The 24710-nt window shown below is 41.4% G+C and overlaps 2 protein-coding genes across 3 annotated transcripts; one reads left to right on the forward strand and one right to left on the reverse strand.

The window, feature by feature from the left end:
- Nucleotides 1-286: 286 nt before the first annotated feature.
- On the reverse strand, nt 287-3856 carry Blos1 (biogenesis of lysosome-related organelles complex 1 subunit 1). Of its 2 annotated transcripts, XM_037412306.2 has the most exons (7): nt 3618-3856; nt 3403-3551; nt 3264-3336; nt 3035-3167; nt 1621-1705; nt 1504-1560; nt 287-406 (listed from the first exon to the last, which is right to left on the reverse strand). In XM_037412306.2, exons 2-6 carry the CDS (start codon nt 3461-3463, stop codon nt 1541-1543), a joined length of 372 nt encoding a protein of 123 aa, XP_037268203.1. In that variant the 5' UTR covers nt 3464-3551; nt 3618-3856; the 3' UTR covers nt 287-406; nt 1504-1540. The 2 variants fall into 2 exon arrangements, 1 of the variants encoding a protein (XP_037268203.1); XR_012894679.1 differs by having other exon boundaries at nt 1621-1716; nt 3403-3854.
- A 103-nt stretch (nt 3857-3959) lies between these two features.
- LOC119159514 (prostatic acid phosphatase) lies at nt 3960-24459 on the forward strand. The gene is made up of 10 exons (XM_037412301.2): nt 3960-4276; nt 4517-4612; nt 8892-8972; nt 10500-10652; nt 12358-12456; nt 14363-14452; nt 15660-15780; nt 17691-17773; nt 18774-19065; nt 23825-24459. Exons 1-10 carry the CDS (start codon nt 4172-4174, stop codon nt 23968-23970), a joined length of 1266 nt encoding a protein of 421 aa, XP_037268198.2. The 5' UTR covers nt 3960-4171; the 3' UTR covers nt 23971-24459.
- Nucleotides 24460-24710: the final 251 nt, after the last annotated feature.

A 24710-nucleotide genomic window follows, 5' to 3' on the forward strand; every position in this document is an offset into this window, starting at 1 on the left:
GTGAACCTTATACTTGGCCTAGTCCAAAAGGCTCAGGAACTGGTCACAAGGCGATTTCCCATGTGCAAGGCTGCATTTTCATCCTACGTTATGTTACTTAATGCGTATGATGCAAATTAATGGTCAGCCTGGCCTAAAGAGGGAAATGGAATATTGTGGAAACGTCACATCTCAATGTGGTGTGTGCATTAACATCATGCTGAAATTTGACCCAAACAGTAAGAGACATATCTTTCTTGTAAGTATGAGCTCCTTGAGAGACCTTCATTCAACAATACAAAAAAGATGAATTTTTAATTTTTATTGTGCCATCTGCTCACAAAGAGCTGACCAAGTCGTGTCCACGAGCTCGTTGTTGTAGCTTTAAGAAAGGCGTCTGGCTGAACTAGCTGATCTGAAAGAAAAGCTGCAAAACACAAGAGGTTAGTTACTGCAATGTCTTGCATGCCTCCTAATGGTACATTTTGATAGAACGATATAATGGGCTCTTGTAGAAGAAAAACAGAATAGAATCGTATGTAAGTGAAGAAAGGAAAGCTACTTCAACAAACCAATAAAGTGTTAACAAAACACTTTGCATTGTGACTTCTTTCTTAAAAGCACAAAAAAAAAGACCAGATAGCTTTACCAAATTCAGCAAAGCATAGTGTTGGCTTCAACGCTAGCACAGCGTTCAACTCGAGAATGAAGGACCTTCAAATTATAAAGGTCATTCTAGCAGTAAAGCAGAAGATTTATACAATGGTTTTCATCCGACACAAGTGCTTTGAAGGCTCCCACTTGCTTTCAAAGGTAATGGAGAGTTTTAAAATAGGGTATGCAGAGTTTGCGTTAGTGTTTCTCACCGCTATGCAATCTGCTTGGGTGATGAAAACAGTGTACATACCCAAAAAATGCAGCTTTTGCATACCATATTCAAAACTGCCTAATAAAAGGCTAAATCTAACCATTTTTTTATCATGTAAAATGTAATAGTTCTTTTGTGTTCCCGAGACACTGCTGTCAAAGGCCTGATGCCAGAAATATTTGGCGAATTGGACGATAGTTTTAAATAAGCAAAAAAATGTAACACCAAAATTCAACGGAGTAGTACTGTCTTCGAGTCCTATAGCTGCGATTCAAACCCGGGCTTTTTGAAAGGGGAGCGGATATTCTACCTCTGCACCACATTGATGGAGCCGCGAGCAACTCTCTAAAACAATAACATGCTGCAGACCAGCGATCGCAGCGCCAAGCGGCATGACCCTGTATGTCAGTACACTGGTGCTGCGGCCATTCCAAGCACTCCCATATTTTGTACACTCTAACACCGCAACTCAGTCTGCTTGGGAGCCTTTACCAAGTACAGACAGCCACAATTTGACTAAAATGCGTTTGAGCTTGACTGTGAGCTAGCAAAATGACCACCAATGCCTCCGAATGGCATGAGCTGCTTCACTGTCTTAGATGTATCAGTTATCAGAGTGGCCCACTTCTTACTAGGTACGTATATGACCAGCATACCTGCTTGCACTGACTGGCAGCAACAGATCTTGGATGTTCAGGACCCCTGCTGACCCACTAGAAAGGAAAGTGACATTGAAATTATTCAGGATTGAAGAAAAATTATGTAAAGCATACCTTTGTAAGCATACTCCAATGCACTGGACACAGTCCGCATGTCCGCTTCTATGCTTTTGGCCCAGTTTTCGATGTCCCCAAGTTCCTGCATACCAACTAAGTAAGTGGATCAAATATGGCTTGCGTAAACTTGAGAAAATTAGCATTGCTTCTTATGTGTTTGTATTCCTCAGTACTTCCAGTGGTTTGCCATCTCTCACAAATTTGTGTTCTCTTTCTAGAATGTTGACTATAACCTTAGTTTTCAGCATATTAATTTCTTCTAGGCCCGCTATTCTGCTTTGCCTGTCCAATCCAGTAATCATGCTTTGAAATTTGTCCCCAGAGTTGCTCAGCAAGGCAATGACATCAGCAAGTTACAGATTATCCTCAACTTTTTTTAATTCAAAGCACTAAAATCCTCCAGTGAACATGCAGTTAATCGTATTGGAGACAGAGCTCTCTGCCTTAAACCCTTCTTTTTTGGGGATTATATTGTTTTCTCTAAGAAGAGCAAAATGATAGATGATCAATTGTTATGTGGGGTTTACTGTCCCAAAACCACCATATGATTATGAGAGACGCCGCAGTGGAGGGCTCCGGAAATTTCGATCGCATGGGGTTCTTTAACATGCACCCAAATCTGAGCACAGGGGCCTACAGCATTTTCGCCTCCACCGAAAATGCAGCCGCCGCAGAAATGATGAATGCAACATCAAAGGACAAGAAGAGAGCAGAGTGGGTCCTGGAGAAAAAAAAAAAACACAATAAGGACATTCTAGTTGTAACATTTTAGCCAAAACATCTAATAAACACTAAGATACTTTGAAAAAAGTTAGATCTGAGCAACGCCTACTCTAGACGAGGCGTTGGTTACAGTATTGATACCATGGTTGAAAAAGCAATTACACGCCACTTGCAAGTTTACTCACTAGGCTTCTTTAGAACAAGTAAGTCTGAGTGAGTCAGGCTGAGTAATATTTTCGGGAGTACGAGTTTGGTTGAGCAAATTTTTGCCAGTCTGAGGCTGATCAAGTCCAGTCAAGGGAAATTTTTGGCGAATATGAGTCGGAGTGAGCCCTAAGCAGGAAATATTATTTCTTGAGCGAGTCTGAGTGAGCTTCACATTTTTTGCTAACCTATGCTTACCAGAAGTTGTGAAGTGTGTACTGCTGCATTGTGTTGATATTTCACCAATCAAAGGGAGAGAGACGTGAGCACACTTATTATTTTTTTTTTTACTGGTACACAAGGATGGTTTTACGGTGTCAGTACACAGGTGGAGACTTCTACAGAATTGTTCGTTACGTGCGCACAGGGGTCACTGGCTTTGATGCTGTATGGTTTGGCTGTTCATTGAACTTGTTTTAATTGAGTCACACTTGGGAGATTTTCTCTTCAACGCCCAGTGACGCCAAGGGTGCAGATATCTTACCTTTAGCGCATGATTGAAGTTGTCTACCAAATGGAGCCAGTTGGCTGCTTGCTTGCTGAAGTTGGTTGCGTTGGTATGCAGCTGCTTGGCTTCGGCGTCTAGTTTTCTCTGGTTCAGGTAGGCTTGTGCCACTCTACAATGTAATTAAGAGGCGTCTAACTTTTAGAGCGCCCGTATGTCTAATAAATGCGAAATTCACTCGAGAAATTGAAAGGTCCCCAGGGCTCACCCAACGTTAAGATGATCTACCATCGCCGCTGTCAATGCGCTTGCAGCGGCGGTGGCTTCTTTTTTCTTTCGTTCTGCAAAATGCAAACGTTGCGCTGTTCAACAAGGAGGAAGGGACACTCAGAAAAATCACTGCCCACCTTGTTCTTCCCTCCTCAAATGCTGCCGCTGTTGATGTTCCTTTAAAAGGCTCGACAGCATGGTGACTGGAAACTGCGAAACTCGCTAGCAGCAAATCGAAGACGAGGTGAAACTTGGACACTCGGTCTGGAATGCGCTGCACCAACACCTACATGAGTCCATAGAGTTACAATAACGCAGGAGTCCTCCTTGACGACGATGAAATCTAGCTCACTTGTTCACTTCTTGCGTAGCTAATCCACTGATAACCAACAGAAGCACAACCAACGCTGCTACCAACTCATGTTTGTAGAAAGTATCAGAATGAAGGATGGTATCAGTCAAGGTCTTGCATTCGCAGTGAAACAATTGCTCATTTAAGTGGCGGGACGGTCAACTGGTTTACTAATCTTGTCCTAATCACTTATGTCGTGAATGACGATCATCACAAGATCGCACAAGACAGTTGTTTTGTTTTTTTACAGTCATGTGACTAGTCTGCCCAATCACGGCGACGCTCCATGGGCTCCACCTCCTCTACCTTGTTGTCCTATTGGCATTCGACAAAAGAGCGCTGACAGCGCTGCGCTGCGCGCGGTGGACTCAGCTGTTGTTGAACGTGGCTGTGCTTGCGCGAACACTTCCCGCTGAAGTGTTCCACGTACATTCGCGCGATAAAAATGATAGCGTAGTAGTCCCATCATCGGTTGGGACTCGTGTCAGTAGGGGGTGAAATACTGCAGCGTTCCGTTAGTGAAATGTCCGTGTGAAGTCATCAACTGCTAAATCATGAAGCTGGCGCTTGCTTTTCCGCTCTTCGCTTTCGTCCTGGATTCTACACGTCAGCAAGTAACCGGGCAGGCCAACGACAGCTCGCTCGTTTTGCTACAAGTGGTAAGCTCGAAGCATGTGTTGTGACCCATTCTACCGCGCCGCCGGACGTGGGTGTATTTGGCTGGCATCCAGCCGGCTCCCTATTTGCGAGCAAGTTCACTGGACTCGTTGAAATGCGTTATTTTGGATTAACTTAGCTAGATGTTGCATACGACGTAAATCAATAAAAGCAACGTAGACGTGAAGGTGCATCGCGCATCGGGTTCTGCTTATGTAATGCCATTGTTTTCCAAATCGCAGGTGTACAGACATGGGGACAGGACTCCAATTAAAACGTTCAAAAATGACCCTATTCCCATCACAGCTTGGAAAGAAGGCCCTGGGCAACTGACCAAGGTGAGGATCCTGTTCCTCCTATTTCTTTTCATTACGCAACAAAAGGTGCTCCGTTCAACATTTTTTTAGCTTTCAGAGTGGCAGGCATTCCCTGTCCGAGGTTTATACCCATGGAAAGCATAAGCTTGCGCAGGGTTCCCGCTTCGGGGAGGACAAAGGTTCATCGCAGCGCCCTCCTTCCCTGTTAAATGACCCGCCCCCTCTGCGAGCGCGCCTGTGATGAAGAGCACCGCCCAGCGATTTCGGCGGGACGGTAGAGTTTTTGACTGCCGCACGTACCTACTCCAGAGCTACTAGCTGCAGCCCACATTGTCATTCATACCATCAAATGTTCAGCCTCAACATCCACATTTATGTGCTCAAAGTATGCTTACCCATTAATTTAGTACAAAAGAAGTGAGTAGCTAGCAACAATCAATTGTGGCCTTCTATGTAGCGACAATGTTGTCATTGTCAGAGTTTTCCCAAATAACTGGCCTTGAGCACCAAAGATCTTTGCTTCCTCTCTAACAACCGCTTATTTGTATTTCATGTGAACGAAAGAGATGGACAAGTATGGTGTGGTCAACCATTCCCATTCATCATTAGTGCAAATGAAAGTGTATATAGTGATAAATATGTGCCAACTGGATTTGTTAGTTTTTAATAAAAATACATTTTCTCATGGTTAAATATGTCTCAAGCAGACCTGTGGTGCCTTCGAAAAATAACCAGACGAGAAATTAGTCAAATGTATAAGACACAGATGCGGCAAAACAGTAGCATGTGTATAGGAGGTATTGGCGTGAAGTCATCTGCAAGGGGCGATAGCACGGCAGTCGCCACAAGTGTGGTCTCGTGCGCGAACTTGATAGTCAGACGACAACCAAAGTTCTCGGCAGCTCTTATTATGTTGGTATTCTGTTTATAAAACATGCTAGGCGCAGCGCTGCCAAACATCAGGCTGTCTTATGCTGGATCACTGGTGGACCATGTATATGGCAGTGCACTTGCTGGTGCTGCCTGTCTGGAACAGCTCAGTGAATACCTCCTTTACTGTCACCACTGTCTCAATTCAGCAGGTAAAAACTTTAACAGAGCTAAAGGAAAGAAATACGCCGCTACAGCAATATCAGGCTGTCGTTTCTCATGCTTTTCATGGTAGCTTATATTTAGCTGCACATTAAAGGGATCAAATTTAGTGTAAAGCCCCCATCACGGCATGCCTACCAATCATGCTTTCCATTTTTTGCTTTCCACTTCAGAATTTCCTGCTTTTTGTACGTTCCCTGTATTGTAGCTGTGGTTATAACAGCTCATTATGGTTCCTTAGCTTTTGACATGTTCAAAATTTTTGCTTGCACTGGGTGTTGTTTGTAATAATTATTATTACATATACAGGTTTTCCCACTCACTTGAATCCATGTGCCAGCTTAAATAATCCACACCTCATCGAAATAATCTGAGCACTAAGCAATTTAATTCATGTGCCACACATTTAATTCAAGCACCAACTCGGTAGGTAGATAGCAAAACGGCGCATCATCTGCTGCAGTACTTCCAGTTCGAGGCCTATCCCTTCGCTGCTTTAATTTGCCTGCTGAGCAGTGTAATCTGGGAGAAAACACGTGCAATCTTGTGACTGGTTTGTTGCCGCTTGTTCAGTGTTTGTGTTCAAATGATTTTTTGCGAAATGATAAATGATATTTCGCGCATTTCGGAGAATGAAGCGAGAAGTGGAAATGCGCAAACACGAAGGATAAAAGGCGGGTTTCGAGCGCAGCGTATATAGTTATGCTTTGAAACACGCGGTAATCTTTTGCAAAACCACCTCAATTTAGTATTTTCAAGCACGAATAGTGACTTTTTCAAAATCACTCACACACATGGGCACAAGCAGCCAAATGTCAACGTGCATGTGATAACAACGCAAGTATGCGTACTCTGCCCAATCAAGTATGACGTTATGGTGTATTTGCATTGTACATCCTGCATCGCCATCTGTCTGTCAAATTTATGGAACAGCTGAGCATGTGAGCCACTTTATTGATAGTATCGTGGACGTAAAGTGATCAAATTTACTTATGATGCAACTATAGGCTGTGTTATATATGTTTGGTACACACAATTTTGCATTAAAGCACAATGTCAGAGTTTGTGAGGGAATGGCATCTCACATAGAGGGGATGAAAAGGCATAGAAAAAAAGCCAGAATTCAAGTGCACATTTCATTTTTACAGTAAGAAACAGCCACACAAGAGTAAATAAATATTTTGCATATGAGTAAAGTTAAAACAAATGGGCGGATATTTCATGATGCTGTGTGTGCAGAAAAATGTTTGTATGTGACAAAACATGTGCGATAACACTCTTTGCTGCAAAACAAGCATGTGTCCAGAGGTACTTGCCGCTTGAATGAATAAATGTCTGCTCACACTATTATCTCTCATAGTGGCTGTATTTGTCATTTAACTAAGCTGCATTGCACTCTAAAGTATTCTGCAGCAGTTTGTGATAAAACAGCACCGCGAGTACTGGGTGGATCACACAGAAAGCGATGGCTTTGACAAAAACTCCTGTACGGCGGAACCGCATCTCGAACCAGAAGCCGATGCAGGCGGGCGCCATTGCCCACAATCCTTTGCATGAAACACGATTTCGCTATCCACCTATTAGGCCGCATGCCAGTGAGTTTAATCTAAGTGCCATCACGTTTAATCTAATTGCCAACAGCTTTAATTCAGGTGCCAGTCAGTTTAATCGATGCACCAGAAACTCATCGTTTGCCACTTTTACAGTCTAAATGTTGCAATTATGTAAACATGAAGCAACAGGAAGAACTTTTCGCTCATCTATCATGCTAGTGCTTATGAAATGAGGTGTAGTGCTATATTCCCCCTACCGTTCTGATGTCATAGGTTCGAATAAAAAAAACAGTGTGTGTTAATTGTATTTACAGGTACTAAATGCATTTGCTTATAGAGTTCATATAAGTCTATATGCTTCATTGTTACTGCATTATTCCAACTACTACACCATCTCATATGCAGAGACTCATGTCGTCTGCTCAGCAGACGGCATTTGGCTGCTTATTCGCTGAGGCGTTCGCAGTCGTCTGCGTAGCCCGGCGAGAATGATGGTGACCGACAGATAATATTCTTCTGTTCTTGAAATCGGAAATACCACGTTAAAAAATTAAACTTGCATTCATTTGGGTTTATGTGGAATTAGGATTTTTTTATAAAAGCATCAAAGGAGATACTCCTGTTTTCATGTAACAGACGACGCTAGTGTTGCTGAAGCGTGTTTGCTTGAAAGACGCGTGTTCCATTGGATACACATAATTTTATTTGAATAAAAATATAACAGCTAATATGAATGTAAAATATGACTTCCGTTGTCCACATCAGAATCATGAGTTTGTCTTATGTGCACTGCTGGTAGAAAACTTCAAATTATCTCTAATTTGCTCTGTTCCCTGTGAGGGTCTCCTAATTTCTTGATTATGTACCTGCTTTTGATACATCGCTATCCATGGCCAGGGTTTACATAGCTGTATGCATTCAGACACTCCAATGACCATTGTCTGTCCTTTGCATTACATGACCTGTCCCGGTCATGTAATGCTATACAAATCAAATATGAGCTTTAGTGACAAGCACAAAATATTTGTTAACATGTTTGTGCTTTTTATTTCATTGCCATTAAAATGATTTCACCCGGGCCAAGCACTCGTCTACAAACTTGTACATAGCAAAGTACAAATACTGGTCTTGCAAAAAAATATCAGTAATTTTTTTTTCACAAATACTAGCAGCGAATACAAATAATACTGATTTGTTCTATTTTGCGACTATTATCTTGTATATTGTAGAAACTGCATTACAATTGTACTGCCGTATTTACACCCTGTATTCTGCTTTTTGTGCATGGATTAAAGTGACTGGCACCTGAATTAAAGCCGTTGGCAATTCGATTAAACATGGTGGCACTTGGATTAAACTCGCTGGCACGCGACTTATTTGAGTTGGCACTTGGACTAAATGTTTAGCACATGGATTAAATAGCTTGGTGCTCAGGTTATTTCAATGGCATGTGGATTATTTATGCTGGCACTTTAATTAAAGTGAGCAGGAAAACCTGTAGTGCCAGCAATCGAATCTATAAATTTGCACATTCAAATTTTTTCCTTTGTAACTGCATGCTCAGCTTATCAGTATGCCATATCTTTTTGTTGTCATAATGACAGGCAGCTCAGTCCAGTTACTCGAGAATGCACTGTTTCATTTCTTACCAACAGGTTGGATGTAGGCAGCATTATACCCTGGGAAGCCACCTGAGGTCACGTTATGCAAACTTTCTTACTGGTAACCCTCACCATGTAAGTGTGCAAAGCAATTTTTTCCTAAAGGTATAACTTGCATCGTTGAAAAAAAATGTACAAAATGTTGTATGAAGACTTTTGTAAAACAGCAATTTATAGGTCATTGTATGCATAACCTTGTTTCTCTTTCTTGTGATGGATCATTGTGTTTGGGCTGCACAATGCAAGAACTGGACTAGACAAAGGGATTGGATACATTTAGCATCTTTTGAGTGTGTCTGCTTCTTCTTTTGCAGGGTATTTACACAATGAAATGTTGCATTGTCATAAATTTGTCTTCTATCAGATGTTGGCACCCGAGACGCTGATGCATGTGCATTTCCAACAGACTCCTTTTTCTTGGACTTAAACATTGTAGTCATATGTACAATGTGTCATTTTGTGTCCATATTGTCTCCTGCCAAAAAAGTTTCGAGGATAAGCTAAAGCAAATGAGTTCACCTGGCATCAGCTGGGAAAGATAAGTGGGATAATTAGTGGTGAAAAATTCAACTGGTAAAGTTTATCATGCATTGATACTCTTGATACACACTGTTTAACCCGTTTGCTGAATTACGATACAGGCAATGAGAGGGATCTAAAGAAAAATTTTTGTATTGACACAGAGGATAGCAACAGAATTGACGCTTGGGCTAATTAGTTGAGATGCATGGTATAATTGTGGTTTAAGCATACGAAGAAAGATGCAGAGGAACACGGGACAGTCGCTTACTCGCAACTGAAAGATTTATTGAAAAGAGAAGAATATAAATGCATGAAATAAAGATCAACGCATGCGTGTAAAGGCAAAAAGAACAACCGTGGAAACACGAGAATAGTCGGTTAACAAAAGCAGAAAGGTTAACCATAAACATAATCTAGAAAGGCAAACTCCTTATTGTGTAGCAACACCAAAGGTTGGCTGACACACTGATCTGCTCTTTTTCTTATGTGAAACGCTTCAGTCATTTTATGAGTTAATTAATTGTTGCTAAAAAAACAACTTCAGTGTCCTGAAAAACAGGATAGCAGCGGCACTCTCTGCAAACCAAGAGATGCGATGCCCCTGAGAATTTAAAAAATCAATCATGCTATCTAAGACTAACATTAATGCACCTTTCCACTCCTTATCCTGTTGCTACATGATAAGGAGTTTGCCTTATCAGTTTCTGGATAATCTTTCTTCTTTTGTTAACTGACTGTTCTCGTGCTACCGCGGTTGTCCTTTTTGCCTTCACACACATGCGTTCATCTTTATTTAGTGCGTTTTTATTCTTCTCTTTTCAATAAATGCTTTAGTTACGAGTAAGCGCTTGTCCTGTGTTCTTCTGCGTCTTTCTACGTGCGCTTAAACGAAAGTTTAAGAGAGGATAGCCTTGCACATTCCTTTTCAGAAAGGGATTAAATTTTAAACTCTGGTAATTTGAAGTCTGTGCCATTATTTGTCTTGTTTTAGCTATGATCTCGTTTCGCCTGCTTCCTCTTTTTAGCTGCTTGTAACAGCATGCGTCAGTGGTTTTTATTGGGAATTTGTCTTTTGGCTAGATCCGTGTCTGGAGCTCGGACAAGGATCGATGTCTGGCGAGCGCGCAGTGTCATTTGGCCGGATTTGCTGTGCCTTCTGCGGAATGGGCCTGGAATCAGACTTTCGATTGGCAACCTGTTGCCATACATACGCGTCCAACTTTTGAAGATGGGGTAGGCATGGTGCTTGATTGATTGTTTCCATGTGCGTGAAGAATAACGGAAGCCAAAGAGCTCAGTTTACTTGTTAGTTTGAATAACAAGAACACAAAAGTCAAAGATGCACAAGAGAGCGTTGGAAAGTAATTGTTCTTTTTGATTCAAGTTGAAAATAACAAGGAAAAATGGACATTCAGGTGGATGAAATGATAACTTGTTAGTCGAGCACCCATCTGCCACATTATGTGTGTGCAAAGTATGGTTGTGTTGGCTTGCATGTTGTGCATTAAATACCTGTTCAAATATAAGTTCACAGACATCACACACAAAATGCAGATCTCTTGTTAGGGCTGTGTTGAAAAACTTGTTAATTTTGCTTATCAGTACATGCCCCTCATCGTCCTGTGCACTTCTGCAGGTACGGGAGGCACATGTTCATAGAATTTGTAATATAGATGAACCCAGATGTAACTTAGGGGGAGATGGAGGGCAGAGACAACTGAAAATGCAATTTTTCAATTTTCATGGCACAGTATTTCAGCATTACTGACACGTGCTCTCATAAAGTGGCGAGTTTTTATGCCCAGTGGAAGGCATTTGAAAATGGCCTCAAACGCACCTGATCCCGTAACTGCACCATAGCAACTCAACTTTTAAATGGCGTTTTCTCCGAGCATTACTTTTCACCAAAAAAGGAACATTTTTTTCTGTGACTACTGCAGTTATCAAATGCAAACTTTTGTGACCTCTTTCTGAATAGCTTGTGCTCTTTCTGAAGCAGAAGAATGTTGTTGCCACCAGAATTGTATTTTTACGAAAGCTTTTCTTTAAGGAAAAAGAAGCCCTAAAATTGTATTTATAAAACATTTACATTTTTAACTGAAGAATGGTCGTGCCTTCAATCGCTATTTTGGTTCAGAAGGATACCCTAAGCACGTTTTAGTAACCAGAAGAAATTTTATTGTTTTACATGCAAAATCTTTTTCACAATTGTTCCTCCAAAAATAAAAAAAATCATCAAATAATCTATTTTTTATTATCGTTATAACTGCTTTGTTTTTTCTTGCCAAATTCAAAAAACAAACATATAGTAAGGTCCCTATTCAATTCACCACAAAAATTTTGTAAATTTTGCTTTAAAATTAACAGAACGATGGGCAGCAGTAGTTGCACACCTGTCTGTGCTATTCATCCCCCCTTAAGGCACCAACACATGCAGAAATCATAATGAAGCTTTCACTCACAAGCCATCAAAGTAATTGAGTTGTTCTGGTATTTTGTGGCTGAGCTTGGTTGTTCATTCAACACAAGCCACCGCAGTTGCATTTTAACCGACTTGAAGTGCGAGAACATTCATCTATTTACATATATTTCCACACTAAAGAATCCCATGTGTTTGAATATAACCACGATCTTCCCACACTGTGGTGCACCTCATAATGAAATTGTTTTAACGCTTCAAACCTCAAAATGTACTTAGTTTTTGTAGGCCTGTGTGCTCAAGTTTGGGTGCATGTTGAGAAACACCAGCTGGTCGAAATTTCCGGAGCCCTCCCTACGGGGTCTCTCATAATCATATGGTGGTTTTGGGACGATAAACCCCACATAATAATCAATTAACTTAGTTTCACATTTTAAATACATAGCTTCTCCTAGCTGCATTTGAGTGAGCCATGGCCTGAAAAAAAAAACAAAAAAAACTTCCTTTGCTACTCTGCAGATGCTTGTTCCAGGAGATGCTTTTTGCCCTGAAGCCAATGCAGAAGAGGAACGAGTGAAGAATTCTCCTGAAGGGCAGGCTTTTCTCAAGAAGTATCACGTATGTTCTATTTTATATTGTGAAACTGACACATGTAGCAGGAAAATATACGCTTATACTAGTTCAATCCACATAAAAAATGACATGTTTTCATACCTTAATGATGGCTGTCTGTTTCCTGTCTAAAATGTTTTTGTTAGTCCTTTCACTTTGAGATAGGTAGGGCGTTTGCCCCTTATTAGAGAAGTGTATTGGCAGTGATTCAATCAACCATAGGAAGAAGCAGGATTTCGAACAGGCTACTCAACAATCGACCACATTCATACTATCAATCAGGTAATAGATATATGCTCGGAATATAGCCAACCACTATACATAGCCTTCATAGATTACAAGAAGGCGTTTTATTCAATAGAAATATCAGCCGTCATGCAGACACTGCGGAATCAGGGCGTCGAAGTATATATAAACATCCTGGAAGAAATCTACAGGGGATCAACTGCTATCATAGTGCTTCATAAAGAAAGCAACAGAATACCAATCAAGAAGGGTGTAAGGCAGGAGGACACAATCTCCCCAATGCTATTTACCGCGTGCTTACAGGAGGTTTTCAGAAGCCTAGAATGGGAACAGTTAGGGGTAAGAGTTAATGGAGAGTACCTTAGTAACCTGCGCTTCGCCGATGACATTTCATTGCTGAGTAACTCAGGGGACAAATTGCAACTCATGATTGTGGAGTTAGACAAGGAGAGCAGAAAGGTGCGTCTTAAAATTAATCTGCAGAAAGCAAAAGTAATGTACAATAACCTCGAAAGAGAGCAGCGCTTCGAGGTAGGTAATAGTGCACTTCAAGTTGTAGAAGACTGTCTCCTTAGGGCAGGTAATAACCGTGGAGCCGAATCACGAGATTGAAGTAACTAGAAGAATAAGAATTGGGTGGAGCACATTTGGCAAGCACTCTCAAATTATGACAGGTAGATTGCCACTATCCCTTAAGAGGAAGGTGTATAACAGCTGTATCTTGCCGGTACTTAGCTAAGGAGCAGAAACCTGCCGACTTACAAAGAGGGTTCAGCTTAAATTGAGGACAACGCAGCGAGCAATGGAAAGGAAAGTGGTAGGTGTAACCTTAAGAGACAAGAAGAGAGCAGAGTGGATTAGGGAACAAACGGGGGTTAAGGATATCATAGTTGAAATCAAGAAGAGTAAATGGACATGGGCCGGGCACGTAGCGCGTAGACAGGATAACCGCTGGTCATTAAGGGTAACTAACTGGATTCCCAGAGAAGGCAAGAGAGTTGGGGGAAGACAGAAGGTCAGGTGGGCAGATGAGATTAAGAAGTTTGCGGGTATAAATTGGCAGCAGCAAGCGCAGGACCGGGTTAACTGGCGGAACATGGGAGAGGCCTTTGTCCTGCAGTGGATGTAGTCAGGCTGCTGCTGCTGCTGATGATGATGATGATTGGCAGTGATATACTTTATGCAGTAGCTTTAAATTTAATCACTATTTTTGACATGTAATATTGATTGCTACTCACAACATACAACGATGCTGAGAAAGCTCATGGGGCATTAGTTGTTACCTGCAACAAAATTTTCAATCAGGCAAACTGCCTTATATGTTCGTGGTTGTTAAAGCTTGAAGCGTAGACTCTGCCTTCTGACAGTATTGGAGGCAAAACGGGTGTATTAGAAGCAACCATCTCCTTTCTAAATCTTATGGGGCAATGATGCTTGTGGTGCTGTTATATTTTTGTAGCTCCTCTCTGGGGTTATTTGTTTTATGCTGTAGGTGAGAGGAAATCAGTGCTCAGCACCGCCCAGAAAGTGTGCAGAGGCTTATCTCGGTGTGGCATGGCATAGCCTTGAAGTAATAGGGCACTATTAGTGTTGATTTTTATAACAATTTTCCCCTATTCCCTAATAGACATGTGGGCATTTATTATAATCTTGCACACTTTTTCAGAAACTTTATGAAACGCTTACGGAAAAAACTGGAAACATTATTGCAGACTGGTTCGATGCTGAATACATATACGATACTCTTCTGATTGAGGTGAGATCTGTCATATTTTGCCTCAATTTTCCTCAGAACTGGACAGGTCGTATGAGATTAGTGCACGTTTGAACAGGGTAGCGCATTAATGCCTACATGCTCATCAGACATGAGAGATTGGAACACCGTGAATCATTCGAGCATCAACTTCGACTCCATAAATGCACATAAGCAGCGTGTACAAATAATGTGCCAATGGTTGATGCTCCTGTGATTTTACTAACTGTTAAGGTAAAAACTGTCGCGAGAGAGGAGGGTATGTGTGAGGTTGGTTGATCAGGGACTGGTTGGTGTAAGACTGCTGGTTGATCACTTTCATCTGTGACGTCATTTTTGCAAGGAGAGGTGGGACACCTGTACTTAGCCATAGCTGAGGGGTGCGGTGTGCATTATCGTGGCACTCTGGGCTGGCACGTGGCATTGCCCTCCGACTGACCACTCTAAATGGAGAGTTTTGTCGATCAGGAAAGAGTGACACTGCAGGTGAAGCTAGCAGCTTTAAAAGGCACCTAAATCAACTAGACACCAAAATTCAGTTGTGGCGTTGCAGTTTTGCACAAGTGTGCAAAGAACACACGGCTGTGAAGACTTTTCGAAGTGGTGCTGTACTAGCGGTGTTACGCATGTTTGATGGTCACAATGTGGCCCTTGCTCGTTTGACTTTTTCCTTTGCTACACTCCATTCAATGGCTTGCCTCTCCTTCAGTCAGAGTGCACGTACCTGCAGGCAGACGAACGCATTCCTGCTGCTGCTGTCTTGACCAACTTCTCCTGCTGATGCCATGACGAACTCTAGGGATACTGAAAGGCCCAGGGCGCCTGCATGGCATAGTGCTACCGCATTTGGCAGTGTCAATGGTGACTGCAATGATAATTCAATGCGTGACTTTACTTGAAATAATAAAGAAAGGTATTGCGGGTGGTTTAGAGGCCCTTTAACCAAAAGAGCAGTTAAGCGATAAGAGGCAGTCAAAATGGTTGAACTTGGCTTACCTTGGCAGTCATTTATGTTGGTTTTTGTCCTAATATTTACTTTTGTTATGATACAGTAAACCCAGTGTTAAATTAAAAGCATGCATCTCTCACATGGAGCTGCAATTGCTGAAAAATATAATAGAGTTGTTTCATTTTATTTATAATTTGTGATATTGTGGGTCAGCTGTGGTTGCTCACCATCTAAATGTGTGCCATTCTTGTAATTTCTCAGAAATACTATAATTATACTGTGCCCAAGTGGGCTGAAGAATTGTGGAATGATTTGAAGTATCAGAGTGACCAGTCTTTTGTCTTCCGCACCAAGACTCCTCTTCTGAAGAGACTGCGTGCAGGTGGGAAATTTATTTCTATCTAGTGTTGCTAGCTTCAGTCTCTATGCTCGAATATCTGGGGAATGCTTGCAATGGCAATATAAAGGAGTGCTGACAAAAAATTTTTAATGCATAATAACGTGTGGGATAGATTTTTGTGCACACACACACTCGTCATCTATGAAATATCAACATATAATACAACCTAGAGCATATTTAAAATCAAGTTCGAAGTGCATGTCGGGGCTCCACGCGCGAAATGAGTCACTGGTTTGCTTGTAAATAACCGAACACCACCTGTGTCATGAGTGTGTGCTGGCTACCGCGTTCCTTGCGAGAACTCTCTCCCAGCAAACCATTTTAGCGGAGAGAGGGGGCAGGCTTGCAAGCGAGGGCGAAGGCTGGTGTTCCTGTCTCCGCGGCGCATATTGGGGAGGGGGATCACTCATATCGACGTCTCAGAGGCAGCGTACGTAGAAAAGAAAAGAGCTGTCAGCGCAATGTGCACGTGATTTTTCATGCTCACATAGTCAGCTAAGTTTAGACAGAAACCACTTCGTTTCCAGTCTCGTTCAGCGCTCTCTGAAACCGGAACTGCGACTGGACAGTATAAAACCCTTTCTAAGTAATTAATTGTCACATGCTCAAGCAAACAAGCTTTCCTGCTGTGATAAGTGTGTCATTAGGTACTTATTAAAGCTGCTCTCATTTCATCACAAAATTGTTTAAGTTGATCTTTACGTTTCAAACAAAGATGCAAGCATTGCACTTCTAATTGCAAAGAAGTTTTGCTGTATGAAATTTTCAGCCAGGCCCATTGAAAAAAAAATAATAGCTATAAGTTCAACACAAACTGATCAAGCAAAAAAAAATTCTGTCAGCCTATCTGTAACAATTAGAAATATTGAAACACAGTCTGTGTCATTTTATAAACTTGCAGAGTAATTATGTATGTGGTTCTTTCTTTCTTGTGTGAAATATGGCGTTTCACAAAGCTATGGTGAATTTTTTACTACAGGATAAGAGAGGCCATAATTTGGGACGAAAAAGAGGCTCTCTGTTGTCTTGGTCTTCAGTCTACCTTGCATACCATTGTACCTTAGTTTCATGTTTTAAGCGCTGTTGTGCAATAGTATTCTTTCGAATTATTGCTTGCCTGAGCGGGTGAACATCAGCAGGGTCCTGATCATCAAAATGGTCCTCCGGTCTGATAAAAATAAACACGCTCTATGAACAACAAAGTGCTATGAACAGTTGAGCCAAATTTTGTTGTTGTGTGCCGCACAAAGAGTTTGGGAATGAAAGGTTAAATTGCCACTATCTCAAGCACCTTCTCTTCATACAGACGCCCTCACTCCCTTTCAAGCTGCCAAGGTCAGCTGCACTTTGTCACTTTGTAGATTGCTGCTATTGGCCAATGGCTTGCAAAAATCAGAAGCGGCATTTAAATTACACGTGCATCTTGCCTTGGGGTGCCGGAGACGCAACCTGTAGTAGTGTGCTAAAGTTATGCGCTAGCAACTCCAGTGCGCACAGGAATTGCAGTGGGTTGAGTGAATGTGTTTCATGAAATGTGCTAACGTAATTTTTCTTCCCCTCTTCGTCATGTTTTGTCTAGCTTCTAGTGCACGTGGTGTGAACAAGTTGAGAAAGCACGTATTAAAGCATGCGACAAACCTCTGTAACTTTTGTGATTTTTGATGTATTCAACATATTTTGGCAGCAATTAATTAATAATGCAATATAGTGATTTGAGCCCACAATTTTTACAAAAAAAAGAAACGTAGGATTATGTGGTTATTAAAATGAAAATCTGATTAAGGACAATGTGTTGGTCCGAACCTGCCATGTCATTAAGCATACCTGATGGTTATGTATAGCCTCTGTGGCCCCACAACTACCATTTCTTTGGTGCTTGTACTTCCTAACAGGGCTGCTAGCCGCCAATATGTCTGGTAACCTGGAGGCAGCAGCTCGAAACATGTCGAATTACAAAGTCTTCATGTATTCCACAGTAAGTACAAATTTTTTACCATCATGTACGTTGGAAATTTAATTTTGGGTGAATTTCACAGATCCTCGTTTGAAAACCACTGAGCATGCTTACGAGATGTTGGCACATTGTATATTTGGAAATCTAAGAAAAGAAAGCTTGCTCTGGGCTTCATGTGTACATGAAATTTTCATGTTGATAAAATCTAGACCTGAAAGTGTTAAATGTCCCCAAATTGTGCAGATCTGTCCTGACACTCTGACATGATTATTCACCATGTAGAGCACTACAAGCACTCCTTACCAGAGATTCATGCCTCGCCCTCCATTCCTCAGCACCCCCATTAAACTGTACTTGCAGTTTCCAGACAGAGTGTTACCTTGTTCCGCCGACCCATGCTTTGTTAGACCCTACGTGTGCAGAGTTGATGTCTGCAAGCATTTTTTCTTGGTCAAAACAATTGAAGACTGGAGGAATAAGCTAAGCCCGGAATAGTTTGATGGCGTCAATTCGCTCACAAGTTTTGAAGAGAAACTTCAGTCACTCAGTGTATAATACCGAAATTCTTATTCTGTGTAATTAATTGGCACTGCTTTGTTTTGTATGTATACTCTTATGCACCGTCTGTACTTCTGCTTTTCTTTTTTTAGTTTGCATGGTGCTGTTCGTACTATGCTGTTTGCTTGTACTCTTTCTGTATAGTAAACTATCCCACCCTGTAACATCCCTATAGGGCTCGCAGTATTCAGAATAAATAAAATAACACCTAAAGAAAAAAATTGTTCCGCACCAACCCCTCCCTCCTCTCTTCTAAACACACTCGTCCACCTTCTGCGACCCATACCCGTTCGTCCAATATCCACCCAAAATGGAAATTATTGATAAGCTCCTGCCCCATACTCTACAGTTGTCTACTACTTTTTTCTCACTGTGGCAAGGTAACATCGTACTGCACCAGTAACGTGCGCAGTTCTTCTGTTGTGTATGCGCTGTAGATGAACATTCCTTTTTTTGTCCGCAGCACGATACTGAAATTTCGGCCATCCTGGATGCCCTGGGTGTGTTTGATGGCCACGCCCCGCCTTATTGCTCCACCCTCGTGCTCGAGCTATGGAAAAATGGACCAGGCAATTTCTCCGTGCGTGGGCTTGCACTCAATGCATTCGACTTGGAACCTCGGCCTCTTCATTTTCCTGGCTGTGAGGGCGAGTTTTGTGCCCTGGAGGATTTCCTCAGCTTGGCCAAGGTGTACATTCCAGATGACTGGCGGCGAGATTGCGGCCTCCGTCGATCTTTCTTCCTCTCTGATGGTGGTATGCTTTCTTTCCTCCTCAGTGACTGCTGCTTATGTCATTGTAGGATAAGAAGGGAAGCACTGGCTTTCACAGCAAAAGTATGCAAAGTTGTCATGTGGGAGGCTCATTAAGTTGGCATGTGAATATGTCAATGTGTGATCACATGACAGATGTCAAATGCCAGTAGCATAGCCTATGTCAAAAGTATGAGATGGCCATACAAGGTGGTCATATGTTCTCACCATATAGGTGAGAGAACGGAGCTAGTGTTAGCAATAAATTGACACTTAAAACCCACTGCACTGCCTATGTCGCAGCACTGTAGCAGATTTATTACTGGTTCTTTATAATGCAGAGCTATCTGCTGATGCAGGTGGAGCTAAGGCTGCATTTGGCAATTAGTGCTGTCCAGTTATAAAGCTTGTAAAGGCCTGAATGGAGCAGTGGAAGTGCACTCAGTATTTTTAAGTATTGTTAAACACCATCTATAGTCAGCCAATCTAGCAGAGCATTAGTGATATTTCGACAGTTGTCTCTTGCAATTATTTAAAAAATAAGCATCTCAGGATAATTCCAGAAGTATGCAGAGTGTGTGAATATTGTGTGCTTTAGAAGCTTTAAAGGTCTCCTTGTTTCCACTGTCTGATCAATATTTGCTGTGGAGCCTGGTGAGGGACTCTTTTATGAATGGAGATTTTAAGGTGTACCTATTTTTTATCACGAAAGTGTTTCGTACCGGGCTACACCAAGACTTCAGTGACATATTTCAGTCACGGAAGTCACACAGGATCGAAAGACAAAGAAAAGGGTCCGTCGATGGGAGTCGAACCCATTACCACTGGACTCGCAACAAATGCCGGGCACGCTATTCACTATGCCATAGGCAAATACTCTGAAATTTTATACCACTGTCTTCTCACAGAATTTTTGGTTAAAGTGAAGTAACGTGTCATTTCTAAGCGTCCGTCCCGTTCGGCGAGTTTCCAATAGAAGTGCGATTTTGTCAATGCCTTAGCACACCTCCAGGTGGCGATCTTACCTCATGCGTCGGCATCACTCATTCCATTCATCCATACTAAAGCAAAGTTGCGACACCTCCCAGCTTCGCTGGGCTTTAACTCCACATTCTCCACTTACACTTGCCCCGCGAATAATCACTGCTGTCTAAAGGGAAGACACATCACGCATTGTATTTCCATTTAGCCTTGTTCAATGACTCCAACATGCCGGGAGTAGGTGACCTCGTCCCAAGTCCTGCGTCCAATTAATCATGCTCTCGGGCTGTCAGATCGCTTGCTCTTGTTCCGCTCTCACCATTAACTGCTACAGGTACCACAAGCATTATGACTACAAAGATTTGTTTAAACATTAGTTGGTTTGAATATGTATGACTAAGTGTCAACGGGGTGCATCCATGTTAAGCGGTGCTGTAGCTGTCAAATACCAGTAGACATTGCGCAACTTCTCTTATATCAGGGTACAGTAAACGTTAGCCTACTTATGTAAGTACTCATCTTACTTCCATATTTTACCGAATCCTACGACAGAGGGACTAACCATGTTTTTTTCTAAAGTGCAGCACTTGTTCTTGCACACTTTGAAGCATAGTGATCCAACTTCATGAAATTCTTAGCCAATAGCTAATAAGTCATGCAAGAGAGAACAGTAACATGCTATATATTACATGAGGGAAGGTTAGTATAGTTATTGCTAGGGAAAGAGTAGTTGTGCTGTTTTCCACAGCCCACAAACAAGCATTGCTGGTGAAGTTATAAAGTTTAAACTAACATGGGATAAGTTTCGTCAATGTCGCTGCAGACTTGGCAATTTCATTATCTGTGGTTGACAAGGTATGAATTCAAACTTTTCAAGCTACTTTTATTACAGGTGTGCATTACGACTAATGAGCTGCTCAAAATTTTATTCATGTAAGCCTGTAACCCCGCCACGGTGGTCTAGTGGCTAAGCTACTCGGCTGCTGACCCGCAGGTCGTGGGATCGAATCCTGGCTGCGGCGACTGCATTTCCGATGGAAACGGAAACGGTGTAGGCCCGTGTGCTCAGATTTGGGCACACGTTAAACAACCCCTGGTGGTCAAAATTTTCAGAGTCCTCCACTACGGCGTCGCTCATAATCATATGGTAGTTTTGGGACGTTAAACCCCACATATCAATCAATCAATCATGTAAGCCTGTATGTAAATAAAGTAACTAGCAATACAAAGTGGTGGTGTAGTCTCAAAGCACTGCCACAACACAGATGTGACAATTTAAAGATGATAGTTGGAGTGCAGAAAAGGTGTAATTTTCAAGTATTGTTTCAGGTCGAAAATTAAGAATCTACCAGATGAGTTATATCTATTCACATTAAGTAAGGCATCTTGCTGTCTTTTCTGTGTATATGTCTGATTCAATTTTTTTCATTACATGTCTTTTCTGTGGTGTCATTGTAGAATTTAAATTTCCTCTTGATTTTTATTGCCATATCAACTTGTGTGGCCTAAGTTACCCGGGAGCGTGCATTGCATGTAGCTTCCAAACCGTTTTTATTGCTTCTGCAGCTTTTATGTCAATTTCATTATAATGATACTATTACAGTAAGTAGTATCAAACTAAAAAAAAACAGACATCTTCTCTTTTGGCTTTATAAAAGTCGGTAGTTTAGATACATTAGCAACAAATAGATTAAATGTATCGCTGGAAACACAGTTGAAAAAATTGATTTTTTATTCTTAGCTTATAACTATAAAATTTTAATGACAAATAGTTTGTGGTCCTTATTTAACAACTGTACTTAGTTTTATTGTGGCTGTAGTAGTTCCATATTTCCAAAAAGCATTATTAACAAAATATAGCTTTTTTTTTTCAGACACCTTAAACATATAAACATATAAACATTCCACATTTTCACTGGGCATTCTATTCTCTTGTTTCACTGCAAATGAACATAGAGTACCAAAAACTACCTAAAATATGCATATAACCTGTTACCTCTAAAAAAATGAGCAGCAAATGTGGATTTTATATTGGTACTATAGGCATCCTAAATTATAGGACAATCAATATGTAATGGATATCAAGATTATATATAAATATTGGCACTCTACATCATTTGAAAATACCTCGTACAAAATGTGGGAATGCCTAAAGGTGCAAATGGAGAAAAATTCACTTGAAAGTTAGTATTTCCATAAAGCTTTGTGTTAGCATACAACTGTGCACCCTTTGAACAACCACCATGTTTAAAAATGTTTAGCTCCATACTTTAGTCCCATTCCTTGAAAAATTGTGACCCTTAAGCTTCGCTTTTAAGGATTGATAGGGATATCTGCGCATCCGCTATTGCCTTCTCTATTGCTAGCCTGCCTTCGCTTCTTCTTGGAGACCTAAACTGTCCCCCAAGGAAAGCCAAAAGGCAAATGCCTTCTAGTGCCCATTTTTATTTGCATCTACTACAACTTTTCTCCCACCGCCAATGCTGCTTTTTTGCTCACAACCAAAGACACCGCAGCTAGCCTTAATGCAATTTCTGTGAAGCGAGCTTATTAACACTGTTGCATTTAAATGAAGTCAAAGTATACACTCCCCATCCTGTTTGTGACAATGGGCCAGTACCTCAGCTGTCTTGCTGAGGCACTCTTTATTTTTTTCAGTTCTCTTCTGGTTACATGTGAGTGGCCTTGAAGTGACAAGTTCGTCACAGAGCAGTATACCATGCTGTTGAGACAATTTGGTCAAGGTTTCAATATTTCTTATTGAACAGCGTCATAGTCATTGTTACGGCAGATCCACAACTACGCAGGATGGGGCTCTGTCTTTGGACACTGATGCCAAAATCTTGGCGCTGAGCAATTCCGCAGCATCTTGCATCGTTTTATGCAGAGAGTGAACCCATAGAGTGAACCAACAGCTTTTCAAATGTGAGACACTTATGTATAGAAAAAACAACCAATTTCTGTGCGATGCTGAGGATTTACCTTTGTTCATGACGACTCACTTTTGTTCACCTTTGCTCATGATTGCTCACGGTGTCCGCATTATGGACACTCCAGCCGCCAAGTCGAAGTAAGCCAAAGTGCGAGCGCCAATTACGACGTGTTGTTTGATCCGGATTATGCAAGCTAGTTTAACCTAAAATATCGAAGCCATAAGCTTAGCAGGCCTAAAGACCCAAGACTGGATAGATGGGGCCGTTTAGCGGGACCGAGATGAACCAGACAAGCACGAAATCATTATTGCAGAAAAATGGTGTATTCTACTTCTGATGTACATGCCTTGTTGTAGTTTAAATATAAACGAGTTAAATCGTATTTTTCCCTCGGAAACGCTAGGTGAAAACAGTTGTGTCCATGAGTGCGATTGTCGCAGCGGCATAAAATGTCTGCATCATAGTCCAATTACCCGGTATTCCTACACCCCTCTGCATATACGGGGATCTGTACATGCTAAAAACCACTCTGATAATTTTGCATGTTGTGTAAGTTTAGTCAAGATACAGTTATCTTTATTGAGTGGTTTGCAGAAATGTAAATTGGCAGAAATATATATACTAGAATTTTTCTACATACGGAAACTAAATTTTTGCTAAACCATGCATTCCAGCAACACTGTGACATTGAAAAGTACACATACTAACTAAAACCTCTAATGACAAATTTCGAAGTGAAAATGTTTGCAAAAATTGATTTTTCAAAGACCGCCCCTCCTTAAAATGCATTGACGTGCTCACGGAATGTAATTGTAGTTCTGACGTATTCTATTTATTTTATTTTTGCAGCGTTGGCATTGGTGATTGGGCAGAGCGCCATACTGGCCATTGTGGTGTTCAGCTGCACTGCCTACTGTCTTCTGCGGAAGCGCAAGACCCCCAAAAATATGGTCGCTTACTCGCCACTTCCCACTGAATTTACGACTACCAACTGAGCAGATTTCATGCCGAGGAAGGTTATCATATGTTTGGGAACTTGTGCATGCCTTGCCATGGCTGCACACTAGATGGACATTTTGTGGACCAGACAGCCTTTCTTTACCCTGGCATTGTCCACTCAGAGGAAAGCTAAGCACGCACAAGGAAAAGAGCAGGCCCACCAATGAGCTACATTCAGGCCATATACACCATAATTTAGTGAGACTTTCATGGGTCTGGCATTTTTGAAAAGCAGGTACAGGTTAATACCAAATATTGAATATTCACTTTAATATGTATAGCGCCAGTGCGGGCACTAAACACTACTGCACATCCACAAATATGTACAAGCAAGGTATTGAACCATGAGACAGCCTATTTAACTGACTGTCCTCAAAAAACAAAAACAAAAGCAAAGTCATGCATATACTGCAAGTATTATCTGGCATGACTCACTCGTATGATGAACCCTAAAACCAACATGGCCATATAAGCATGGTATCTTGGCAGGCAAGTGTGCCCACAGATAAGCTCAAGGACTTAGTGGCTGTCCATGAGACATTCCTGAAATGGATATTAAGACGTGGTTGGCACTTACGTACAGAATAATCGTAACTTACTAAAAAGAACTTCAGAAATGAAGTCCTGGTCTATTGATTTTATTAGATGTATAATAATGTTTGAGCCTCAAGTATTCTCCCTATAGTGATGGGTGTTCTGACACGGTTTAGGCGCTTTGATACTCTTAGTCATTATG

Source organism: Rhipicephalus microplus, chromosome 1 (genome assembly GCF_043290135.1).
Source record: "Rhipicephalus microplus isolate Deutch F79 chromosome 1, USDA_Rmic, whole genome shotgun sequence".
Lineage (NCBI taxonomy): Eukaryota > Metazoa > Arthropoda > Arachnida > Ixodida > Ixodidae > Rhipicephalus > Rhipicephalus microplus.